The following is a 13418-nucleotide window of genomic DNA, read 5'->3' as shown; positions in this document are numbered from 1 at the left end:
GGAAACCCTAATAATTTTTTTTTCTTAATGTACTTTGTAAAGGCGTCGAAGTTTGCTTAGTATGTTCTAACCTAGATTTTTCATTTTACATTTTTTGACTAGGATAAGCAGTCATGGTTAGCAGAAAGAGAAGTGTATAAACTGCCACAGATGGAGCACGAGAATATCCTGACATTTTTAGGAGCTGAAAAACGAGGAGACAACATTCAAGCAGAGTATCTCCTTATCACAGAGTTCCATGAGCTTGGATCACTTTGTGACTACCTTAAGGTTAGCACAGATCATTTAGTATTTTAAAAAAACTTAAAAATATTTTTTTCTGATAATGCATTAATCTAAGAGTATAACTGTAATCCAAGGACGTATTCAGGTTTTTTCTTTGGGGGTAGGGGAGGTCACAGGAAAACTTTAAGAAACATTTAAAAAATATGTTTTAATTGTATTTTTTTTGTGTTTTTACAGGTTGGATGAATATTTTTTTTTGGGAGGGGGGAAATTCTGAATCCCCCTCTTGGATACAGCTTTACTGCAAACGTAAATATTTTAATTGTGTGTTTGTGATAATTTCATTGTCAGTGGATATATTATAAACAATGAGTACCCATTATAAACAATGGGTCCTTAAGAGTCTTAAAATAAAGACGATGACTTTCCCGTTGACTGCTCAATTTTGCATGTGGGGGAGTGTTTCGGGAAGAATTGTCGACCAGGAGAGGGGGTGATTTTCCGAGGTGGAGGATTTTTTTTGCGGCAAAAATACGCTTGGAATCTAACATTAGACATGTGGAAAAGACAAACTGACATAAAAAAAGAAACAAGAAAAAGCGTAGAGTATACTTTTCTATGATGACTGGAAAAAAATAGTCGACAACCTCCCCTGAAACACAAAATTGCAAGTCCCTTTTAATTTGGTTCTTTACTTTAAGAAAAACTTTTTTCGGAAAAAGTTTTGAAAATTAGTTCGAGTAAAGAGCATTTTACTCCAGATCAGCAGCCTTTTACAATATTTATACTATGCGCATCGTGGTAATTCTGTACTATGTAAAAAAAAATGTATTTAAAGAAACCAGAAATTCGTTCAATGACCATTTTACTATGCATTTATCGTTTTTACACTATTTGTTTTACGTTCAGCGCGGTAATATTAAGTTTTAAGTTCTAAGTTCAAGTTTTTATTTCAACATTCACAAATAAATAAATAAAATACCACACTTTCGCGCTGGTGAAAACCTATGAGGGTTTGTATTCGCGTGAAAGTCCACATATCTACTTACCTATAATAACAAATATAATCTCTCTTACTCATTAATACACAACTCTTCCTCACGAAGCTCGGGAAACAAACATAGAGTGTAGTGGGTCTGCATGCAAAATGTGTTAGGTACAATTATTCTGCATATTATGAAGTAAGAATTATGTTTTAACTTCATACTGCCAAAATAATTTACCAATTCCCCCCTCCCCCCCCCCCCCAAAAAATGTTCGGGAATTAAAAAAAGAGAGCCTGAAAACTCTCCAAAAAGATGTTGCATCGAAATGAAAACTGCACCATTGGAAAAAATTCTGGTCAAAAACCTTATTCAAAAGCATTACATTTTTTTTATACATTATTTTTACTTTTTTAATATACATCTATAATATACATTATTTTTCACATTATTTATATTCAAAAGTATTATTTAACCGCAGTCTTAATATAGAATCAAAACAATAACAACTTGTATACAGACTTTGATGGTTACTTCTTACCATCAAAGGTGGGGTGACTCTCTTGGGTGATGGGAAGGCTTAGAAAAGAACCTGAGAAAACTCGTCAAAAATTTATTTATATTCATTTTGTTGCGTTTTTACGAGTCAGACAAACATTTCGAAAGGGTCCAAACCCCCTAACGTCCCCCCTGGATACCGTCTTGCTTTGTACACATAGAACTTATCTCAGAAGTTGTCTAATTGCGTGTTGTCCTTACAAATAATAATTTACAATGTCATAACGCAGCAGCATACGTGATGCGGGAGCAAACTCCTTTATTACCCGTGAGATATACTTAAATGAGTTGCTCAGAACGTGTGACCCATGGTTCACACATTCTGAGCAGCACTTTATTGGGGCATTCAGTGCAGTAGTCAACCGAATTTGTTAATTTTGAATTAAGATCAAGTAGTTGTGGGCATCAAGCCATGGCTAATTGTAGGAAAAACCAAGACAGATAGTTTGAGTGAGTGAGAGGTAAATCTGGCACTAGCCCTTTTTAGGATTGTGTAAAAAAGATACCATTTCATTTGTTGATAAATATGTCTATCTATCATCCGTCCATAGGTCATTCTTAGGACAGAACTCAGGTAGATTTTCTAACTTCAAACTGCCCAAATAACTTTACCCCGCCCCTAATGGGCAAATATATAGCCCAAATTATATATTTCCCATCTATTCTGTCACTTGTCTTTGTCTTGGCTCACGCTCGTAGCCAAGTACACGGACACGGAGCTTCGTACACGTAGTCGTAGCCAAAGATTGGCTGCGACTCCTTCAGTCGGAGATATTGGTATTTTCCTAACCTCCCTATTTTACGTCGCCGACACTATCTTCTATTTTCCACTTGCTATGATCAATAAACTATTTGATGGAAAACCAAAAAAAGTATGTCTACAAATTCCTAATAGACGATTTATTTTTAGTCTCACACTGTAACCTGGCAAGAAGCTTGCCGAATAGCAGAAAGTATGACAAGAGGTCTCGCGCATTTGCATGAGGAGATCCATGCAAAAGATGGCTCTGTTAAACCAGCTGTGGCTCACAGGTATATATATTTTTTTTAAAGAATCGCTTCTTGAGTTAAGAAAATATGTCCTAATGTTTGGCAACGACTGACAAAACTTGCATTTACGTAAAATAACCTGTGATTTATTTTTTCCTTTCCTGTCGCTTTTATGTCAAATTACGGGGCAAAATTTTGATTTGAAATATTTCATTGAAGAGATGAATTACTTCCGTAATATTATTTTTGGAGGAGGGAGTGCAAGCTAAAAAATGATAGATATATTGGTATTTATGTAACTCAGCTAGGAAGAAAGTGAACACATCACTGAATGTCTTTTTTGTGCTCTTTCCAAATTCAATAATCGCTTCTGAGGTAAATTCTTTTTTGAGCCCCTAACGGGGCTCAAAACGGTAACTTATTACATTGTCTTCAATTTTTAGACTATATTTTAAAGTTAAAAAATTAGTTACAAATTAATTAGGTATGAAGATTATTTTTAAACGGAGCCCTAAACTTCTCTCTTTGATGTCTCAGTGCCGTATTAGCATCAAAGAAAAACAAAAGAGAGCTTATCAGTACTACACATGGTATCTATGTTGTTCAGGATGGGGGCTATAAGTTTTCTATTTGAGGTGTTTAACAATGGTGATTCCAACGGTTTTCTTTTTTGTTTTGCTGTGACTCCTTTTTTGAAGAGTTTGAATCTCTTTTTAAATATTCCTACAAATTGGTTTTCAAAGTAACATTTTACTATTAAAACTTATGAAAATAATAATTACCGTTCCTGAATCAGCCACAAATGGCATTTTTTTTTTCTTGACAGTATTTTAGAAATACATTTTTAAACTTTTTGTTTCTTTGGTGTGTTTTTAGTCCCTTTAAGGGCTCAAAATGTAACTTGCCCCAGAAGCGACAATTACATTTGGGAAGAACATAAAAAAGCATCCAGTGATGAGTTCACTTTGTTTCTAGCTAAATTATATAAATATGTATATATTTACTAAACAGCCTAGAAACAGATGAATTATAATGAAAACAAGGGAAATCACCAATGGAATAGCACAAACACAGAAATAAACATACACCATAAAATATATATATATATATATATATATATATATATATATATATATATATATATATATATATATATATATATATATATATACACATATATAGGCTATATAGGGCGAAACCCTATATAGGCCAGTGTATTCTCCTGATGAGCCCTTGTGTTGGGTTGTTGCCTCTGAATTATTTGTCTATATTATTTTTTCTATTGTTTGGTAAATGACGACTTATACTTATTGACGACATGACTGCCTGTCCATGGATTATTCTTTATGGTTGATTGTGTATGGCTATGCTGTTTGACCTATGTGATTGTATGGATGAGTAGGGTTAAGGCCTCATTCAAGTGCTGGTCTATATTAATCACTAATTTAGGAAAACAGTCTTCCTTTTCTCCTTCTGTCTCTTTTTTTTTTTTTTTTTTTTTTTTTTTTTTTGTGTTTGTGTTTGTGCTGTTGCATTGGTGATTTCTCTTTTCATGATATATATATATATATATATATATATATATATATATATATATATATATATATATATATATATATATATATATATATATATATCAGTACTTGAATGAGGCCTTAACCCTACTCATATATCCAATTACATAGGTCAAAGAGCATAGCCATACACAATCAACCGTAAAGAATAATCCATGGACAGGCAGCCGTGTCGTAAGTAAGTATAAGTCATCATTTACCAAATATTAAAAACTATAAAAAAAGACAAATAATTCAGAGGGGACAACCCAACACAAGGACTTATCAGGAGAATACACACTTGCGTATAGGGTTTCGGCATATTATATACATCAGTAATACAATAAAATTAGGGTCATGATATAAAAAGATACTGAGATCCTCCCTTTGCGCACATATTTGCAAGAATGAATTATTTTTGCCAAAAAGAATGAAGGTGAAAATGTTTCCCCTTCCCCCTTTTGTCCTACCACCCCTTGCACAGCTTTCAGCAAACACCAATTGAACTTGTGGCTCTTGATCAAAAGTTTTATATTACTAGACACTCAAGTGTTTGATAAAATATCTTCGTTAAAATTGATGATTTGGATTTTCTGTCGACGGAATATACATTCTTGGCTATGCTGCGATTCTTTCCGGTAATTCGATCGCCCTAAGATTATAGAAAATTACCAAGAAGTAAAAGGAATCATTTTTAAACATCTCTGAAAAAGTCATCCTAGCTTTCCCTTTTACAGAGACTATCTGTCTTGGCTATGCTCTAATTAGGATCTCACGTCTTTCATCACTTTTACCAAGTTTATCTAAATTACCCTTACTGTGTGACTATCTTCCTTGGTTCTGCGCTGGGATGATAGACTGTCATGTTTATACAACTCTGCAAAAGTTATATAAGATTTTTCTCTCACAGACACTATCTGTCTTGGCTTTACTCTAATTAGACTCTCAAGTCTTTCATCACTTGGACCAAATTGATTTAAATTATTATCCTTACTGAATGACTATCTACCTTAGTTCTGGCCTAGTATCATAGAATATAAATCAAGAAGTGAAAATAATCCTTTTTATACAACTCTGAAAAGATTATGCCAGCTTTTCCTCTCACATAGACTATCTGTCTTGAGACTCACAAGTTTTTCATCATTTTGTACAAATTGATTTAATTTATCCTTACTGCATGACTATCTGATTTAGTTCTGGCCTAGAATGATAGACTACCATCAAAAATTGAAAATGTCTTGGCTTTACTCCAACTAGGGTCTCAATTCTTTCACCACTGACCAAGTTGATTCAAAAATCGACGGTGATATTAATATAAAGGTGATATTAGCTGTTTTTCTTTATATTAGCTATATTTTTCAAAAGGAACAGGTCGTTAATAAAGGGCTGTTGGGTGTCTGTAGTACTCTAAGGTCTGTCCCTCAAAAAAATAGGGCGTAATTCAGGGGTAGCTTAGACCAAGTTAATTGCCCTTTAAAGACAAAGGACTTTTTCTAAGACTAAAGGAGTTCATATCTTGATACATAAAACTACACTACATGATGGAAGGTCGTAAGAATTTGGGAGGTGCTTAGACATGAAACAAAAGGTTGCAAACATTCCTATACATTCTATCTTATTATAAACCACTTTATTCCCTATGTATATATCATCCCTATGTATTGTTCGTTTCCCCGCCGGGGAGGATTTTTTTCTTGAGCCGTCCTGGCTAAGTGAATTGGTGCGCTGGTTTCAGGATCCTTTGTCTGAGAGGGCGAGGGTTCGAATCCTACTGTACCCAATTATTTAGTTTGGGACGGGGTCAGTGGCGTGACTCTGTAAGCTCAGCCAGAGTCGACCCAGCTCTAAATGGGTAACTGGAGAAATCTGGGGAAGGTAAATAGGAAGGATATGCGAAAGCACAGGATGGTTGGCCCCCAGCCCCAATTGCACTTCCTGGCTGAAGGGCCAAGAAACGGAGATGAGCACCGCCGGTAGGGACTGTAAAGTCTAATGCCGTATTCTTTTACCTTTTTTTATTCATCAGACTACTCCCTCAATCAATTTTTAATCAATCAATCAGTTTATTCAACCAATAAATTTGCAATAAAAACAGTTCAACATAGACTCTCCCGTAAGGTTCTATGGCCAGGAAAAAAACAGGGGAGAGATAAAAATGAAACAAATACAAAAAAAATCAATATAATGCATTACCACCATTCAAAGACTCAACACAAAAAAAAACAAACATTAAGAGATTTTAAGAGACCCCCCTCCCCCTAAAAAGTATAGGACTATTCAATAAATGAAATAAATTCCAAATACAAATTTGAAACCAAGCCCCAAGAAATATTAAACAAAACTCAAAACCCCTCACAACAAACATTTCTAACCCAGCCTAGGGTCACCTGTCCCCCTCCCCCATCCAAAAAATTTAAACATAAACATCAAGACATTAAATAATTTCTTAAAGTTCTTTTAAAAATACCAAACGAGTGAAATTCTTGAGCTGACTCAGGTAGGCTATTCCGAACGATATGTCAAGCAATTAATCGATTAAAGTCAGACCCCACCGATGGATTAAATAAAATATTAATATTCCTTGAATTGCGAAGATGATGCGTAGACCAATCAGTGATGAAAGAAGGAGCAGTTCGAAGGACTGTGGGAACATCACCATGAAGCTGATGAAAAGGGAATGGCGTGCGAAAAAATTTAGAGAGACTTTAAATCAAGTAATGGGCTAGTTACAGAACAATTTGTTTCCTGTATAAGCCTTCTTGCCTTATCATATAATTTAGATAGTGGTTTCAGAAAAGAAGAAAAAGTTGACATCCATACAGAAGGGCAATAAAAGACGTAGGACTGAACCAGGCAATGGAACAGAATTCTTAAAACTGATCCACGAAAAATGTATTTTAGATTCATGAAAATTCCAAGACTCCTTGAGATCTTCATGTTAATTTGTCCACGATGCTTGAATGAAAAGCTTTCATCAAGAAGAATGCCGAGAAATCGGACATACCAATCCTAAGGTCTACTGAGAGAGCCCCTTGAAAGCTGGATATCAGTTAAATCAGGGCACGCCAGAGAAATACGGGAATTTTTTTTCAAAACTTGACTTGGCAACATTTAGGGCGAGGCAATTAGCATCAAACCAAAGAACGACTCTCTCAAATAGGTCAACTAATTTGGGAAGCATCTCAGACTCAGTTCCCACTGCAGTACCAATGGTACTGTCATCAGCAAAAGCAACAAGAGTGTCCTCATCCTGTGAAAGCGATGGATTTTCTTTTTATCATTGAAAGATTCAGGATGACATAGGCGACGGTAGACTATAGGTTTCTGTTTCTTAACCGCAACTATAAGATCATTAACATAAATCAAAAACAGCAACGGTCCAAGAACAGAACCTTAGGGAACACCAAACTCAATTTCAGACGAAAAGCGGGAAAGGGAACCTACAGGGATAGTTCTACCTGACAAATAGGAATCAAACCAAGCATGAGCCTGTCCTCTTACACCGTGTGATAGCTTATAGAACAGAATCTCATGCATTAAAGAATCAAAAGACTTACGGACATCTAGGGATATAGCAAGAGGAATCAAACCAGATCTAATCATTCTACGCTGTCATTTCATGGATCATTGGCTTCAACAGAAAATAAAGGAATTTGCTACTGCTGATAGATTAAAGGTAATTCAAAGGTAACTTCGGTCTTTTTAATCGTCTTTCTGGTGTCCGCCATGGAAAAAGAGCTTACTTCTTTTAAAATATGACTCACGTTAGATTAAGGAAGGCCATAAGGATCTAGTGTGTACTTCAGAGTAAGGAACAAGTTTGGTACAATGTCTTAAAAACCCTCCCCCTCAGTATTCGGCTGGACCCCCTTCCCCTGTACCGTGTCATTACTTGAATTGTTGGGTTTTGTAAATCCTGATCAACGCTTGGGAGGCTAGGGGTTTCAAGCCCCTCTCCAAGGCATTTTATGCCACAAAATGTGTCTTAGGTAATTCAGAAAACTGGTTACTTTGCTTACTTGTAAATGGATATTGACTTTGTTCTCGGTGGAGGATGGTTAGGACCGAGTTTCAGCCACCCATCCCCCGTGCCTAAATTTGAAGAAAATTGATAATTTGACTGCTGAATGGCTAAAAGAAATACGTTCTACCTCCTCTAGATGGTTTCTGGTCCTCTTCCAAATTATAATCTCGGGTAGGGTATCTGTAGGAGAAACACTAAGAAATTAAATTTGAAAAAAACTTAAAATTTATTTTATAGATTAAATTAATTACTCTTGATGAAGGACAAAATGAAACTCCAAAGGCTATATGAAAATATCCTTGTTGCATTCTAAGTCGTGAATAATGTGACAACTAAATATACGAAGGTCAGTTCTGAATCCAATCAAGTGCCGGAGTCCGAAGTCCAGCTAGAAATACGATGCTAAGCCTTATATTTGGTAAAGAACCGATACTCCTAGGGAACTTACAAATAATTACTAATTACGGAAGGGACAAAAAATTCATACACAACAGACAAAGTTATGACTTACGTTATAAATTAAATTTTTTTCTTGGTTTGACTATTAACATAATATTTGACATGAAAAAGGCTATTTTCCCATTATTTGTTCATTTTAAAACTTCCTATTATAGAATTTCTATTGACTGTCTAATTGGTAATATTCTTTGTAAATAGTGTTGTGGTTTCTTTCATGATTAATTAAAAAAGTTTTTCCACAAAATAAGTTTTTCAAAGAAAAGTAAAGAACTCCAATCGAAAATGTTCAAAAATAAAATCAAACCATCTACCGAGCGTAAAACTACCACAGTTCAGCATCGATAAATATATGAAACCCAAAACGAATAGAAATTACAATAAACAACCGAATTGAGGTCAAAACGAGTAGAAATTAACATGAGTAGGGCTCAAAACCCCTAAGCCTTCCCAAGGCCAGAACATAATTTGCACTTTACCAAAAACAAAAAAAATACAAATGAATGTGTATTGTCAGTGTAATATACATATACTGATATTTATTAATTCAAATTTTAATAATATTTGATTCTTTAAAGTTATAAAATTGAAAATATTTAGAATTTTTTCAGTAAAGTGCAACTTATGTTCTGGCCATGGGAAGGCATAGGGGTTTTGATCCCTACACATGTTAATTTCTACTCGTTTTGATTTTGACTCGGTTATTTATTGTAATTTCTGTTCGTTTTGGGTTTTATTTATTTATCGATGCTGACTTGTGGTAGTTTTACGCTTGGTAGATAATTAAATTTAGTTTTTGCTCATTTATGGTTTAATGGAGTTCTTTACGTTTCTTTGAAAAACTGATTTTGTGGAAAAAGCTTTTTTAAATTAATTTCTGTTCGTTTTATATTGACGTAGTCTTTTCAGGGAAAAAGAAAATAATAGTTAAAATCTTTTCGCTTTTTCTTTAAGAATGTATAGTTTGGCCTGCTATTTGTATGCTGGAGAAAGTTTTTCTACAATTTTTAACAACATACACCCTTCTAGAAATCTGGACACAAATAGTAGTTTTAAATTTAGTTTCATACCTCCTCTAGTTGACCTGAAATGGAAAAATTCATAGCATTCGCAAAAAGAACTGTTTATGCTCTTTGACAGCTTGGATACATTTACACTCTTTTGATTTGGCTAAATTTTAAGAGCTGAAGTAGCAATAGAAATAGCCCCGAAAGTCTGAACATAATACCCTCAGTCGTTACTATGATACTGTTGGGATGCCTTTTGACAATTAGCATTAATACAGTGCATTTTGATTTAATCTTGGAGCAAGATTTAGTTTTTAAACACACTGGACAAATTGCCTTCCAGTGTCTTTTGACTTAATAAGGATGCTTGAACTTTGAATTCTCAACCAAATTATCTACTTTAAGATATCGATGATATTACTTGCTATTATAGAGCAGCGCTTCATATGATATTGCTTAAATGCCCATTTAATACTTGCAGTTTTTTCGTATAATTGAAACTTCCCGTAAACGTTTCAACTTAATGCCCTTCGGTGTCATTAGTCACAGTAACCGTTGAAGTAGTATCAAAAGTATAGACATAGTGTCTTTTGGCTAGTTCAAAATCTGTCCCAAATTACCCTGAAAGATGTAATATAATAATTTAAGTCGCTATTGTGACATTGCTTTGTCATCCTATTGACAATCCTCATTGTCATGTTCGTTTTGATTTAGTTCAACATCTGCCTCAATATCAAACAGTTCGTGGTGACGAACAGAAATTATTCCGTGTATGAAAGGGGCTGTTTCTTGCTCAACGTCCCGCTCTTTACGCTAAAGTTATTTACTGTTTTATAAAGTAGAATTGAGAGAAAGAGTCAAACTTTAGCGTAAAGAGCGGGGCGTTGAGGAAGGAACAGCCCCTTTCATACACGGAGTAATTTCTGTTCGTTTTAGGTTTTAATGTCGCTCCGTACTTTCAGTTAAAAAAACTTGTTTTTTTTTTTATTTTTCCTTGAAAGGTTCACCCTAATACCCTTAGCTTGTAGCGGCAATAGTGTAGTAGCAATAGCAGCATTAGTAGTAATATGCACATAGTAATGTTTTTTCAACATCCCTGTCAATACACGGCGAAATTTTTAACTTAACACCATCAACAGGTCCTGAAGCATTTCTGACACGTCCTCTTAACAACCTATGTGGGCATAGTGTGTTTTGAGTTATTTCAATACAGTTACAATAATGCCCAAAATTTTCGCCTTAATACCCTTAGATGTATTAGTAGTATTAGTAGCACCAGTAGTTATAGTAGTAGCAGTGGGATTACAGTTAATTGTAAGAGTCTTAGCTTTAGTAGTAGTAGTAATAGTAGCAATAATAATAATAGCAGTAATATTAGTTTTAGGAGTATAAGCAATGGTACTATGATGCAAACATTGTCTTTTGGTTAGTTCAACATCCCCCACAATAAGTGTTGTAAGTTTTAATTTCACTTACGAAAATACTCCTAAAATATTGCTGATATGCCCTTTTGACAATCTGCACACGGATGACGGGTTGTCATCCGTACAACAGAACTTTTCAGAAATATTCTCTGAAAATTTCACCTTCATACCCTTAGGCATAGTTGTAATAGTAGTCACAGCAGTAGTATAACTACTCAACTTAATACAATTAGCCATTGTTCTCTCAAATTTTACCTTCATAGACTTAGCCTTAATAGCGCTAATATCACAGTAGTTTCGGTGGTAGTAAAAGTAGTTGCAGTGTTAGTGTTGCGGTAGTAGCATGTGCACATTGCCTTTTGGTCAGTTGAACATCGCTTTCACGATGCCCCGGAAGTTTCATCTTGACACGTTAAGCCGTTCCAAAAATATTGTTGATATGCGCTTTTGACGCCCTTTTCACCTTAATACCCCACGCTTTACAAGTTGTTGCAATTGAAGTAGTAGTTGGAGTAGTTTAATAGTAGTAGTAGCATGAGAAAACGTAGCAGTGGTATTAGAGTTAGTAGTGGCATGTATATATTACCGTTTTGTCAATTGATCTTCCCCTTTAAGTATTCTCCAAAAGATTCAGCTTAATACCCAAAGCAATTCTTGAGATGCGTCCTTTTGACAATCTGCATACGCGTAGTATGTTTTGAAATTTTTAACTTCATACATGTAGCCATGCTTGTACCAGTATCACAGTAGTAGTGGTAGTTGTAGGGACAATAGTTGCAGTAATAGTGCATGATTATTAACATTAGAGTAGTAGCAGCAGTATTAATAGCAATATTAACAGGTACACTTTGCCTTTTGGTCAACTGAACATCCCGCTCATGATGCCCCTGAATTTTCCTCTTTTTATGATAAGCTGTCCCAAAAATATTCCTAATACACCCGTATCAGCAATCTGTATACACATAGTATGTTTTGATTTAATTCAAATTTCGCCTCTACGTTTCCTCGGATATTTTTTTCAATATCCTCAGCATGATTAGTACTCAGTACAGAAGTATTAGTTTTGTTGATAGTAGTGGTAGTAATAATAGTAATTATGGTAGCAGTAGAAGTAGCATCCCTGAAAATTCCCATTTAATATACTAAGTCACTCCTGAGCTACCCTTTTTTACAACCCATATACACATAACAAGTTATGATTTAGTTCAACACTCTCCACAATATTCCCTGGAATACTCATCTTAATGCACTTCGTATTTTGGGAAAGTAGAAGTCAAACATGCATACCTTTTCTCAGTAACATATACTATATGTAAACAATGAACAAATTGCATAACTTGCAACCTTTGCCCTGATGCCTTGATGGGGGGGGGGTCGACATCCCCAAACATATAATTACTGAGCTTGTCAACAATGCTGAAAAATTGACGTCTCAAAACTTTGTTTGGATGTTTGTTATGGAAAATGATGGGCGTGGTTGGGGGGGGGGAGGTCTCTCAAATCACTTTGACTCTTAAAAAGGGCACTATAAACTTCCAGTTTAAAATCAAATGAGATCCATCTGAACTTAATACGACCACCCATTCCATAAGCACCTTAGATGGCCCAGGGCATAAGTTAAAGCCCTTGCCCCAGGGCTTTGGGTGGTTGTGCCAATCCTGGAGACATTGTTATATGTTATTTATACTACTTCAAAAAAATTGCCATCGCACAATTTCAATCAGATACATTTGGTGAAAAGAGGAGTAGTTGAGTGGGGTGGGGGCTTGTTGACCTCCGTCCTCTTAAAAGGGAAGTAGAACTTCCAATTTCAACCAAATGGGCCATCTCTAAAGTTTACACGACCATGCCTTCCGTAAGAACCTTAAATGCCCCAGGGGCATAACTTACAACCCTCGCCCTTAGGCTCTGATGGTTTGTATCAACCTCAAAAGCCTTGTTATATGATGTTTGGACTATAACAGGCGTGTCTCAAAATGCCTATTAGATGCATTTCGGGAAAACACGACGTGTTTGTGTGTTTGGGTGGGGGGAGGGGGCATATGCGCTCGGATCACTTCGAATCTTAGAAAGGGCACTAGAACTTCTGTTTACCAATCCAACGAGCCCTGAGTCCCATCTAAAGAATATACGACCATCTTTTCTCTAAGAGCTTTACATGCCCCCCCAGGGTATAACTTATAACCCTTGGCCTGAGA

At 35.4% G+C, this 13418-nt stretch overlaps 1 protein-coding gene across 1 annotated transcript in view; it reads left to right on the top strand.

Annotated features, from left to right (window-relative positions):
• The window catches only part of LOC136030864 (activin receptor type-2A-like), a 68873-nt gene that overhangs the window by 38403 nt on the left and 17052 nt on the right, over positions 1-13418 (top strand). The window contains exons 7-8 of the mRNA XM_065709924.1: positions 103-270; positions 2677-2798. Coding sequence (XP_065565996.1) covers positions 103-270; positions 2677-2798 — 290 coding nt within the window. The remainder of the gene's footprint in view (positions 1-102; positions 271-2676; positions 2799-13418) is intronic.

The sequence above is a fragment of the Artemia franciscana genome, chromosome 9 (genome assembly GCF_032884065.1).
Source record: "Artemia franciscana chromosome 9, ASM3288406v1, whole genome shotgun sequence".
Taxonomy (NCBI): domain Eukaryota; kingdom Metazoa; phylum Arthropoda; class Branchiopoda; order Anostraca; family Artemiidae; genus Artemia; species Artemia franciscana.
The sequence above is the reverse complement of the archived record's forward strand: the minus strand, read 5'-3'. Positions and strand labels throughout refer to the sequence as shown.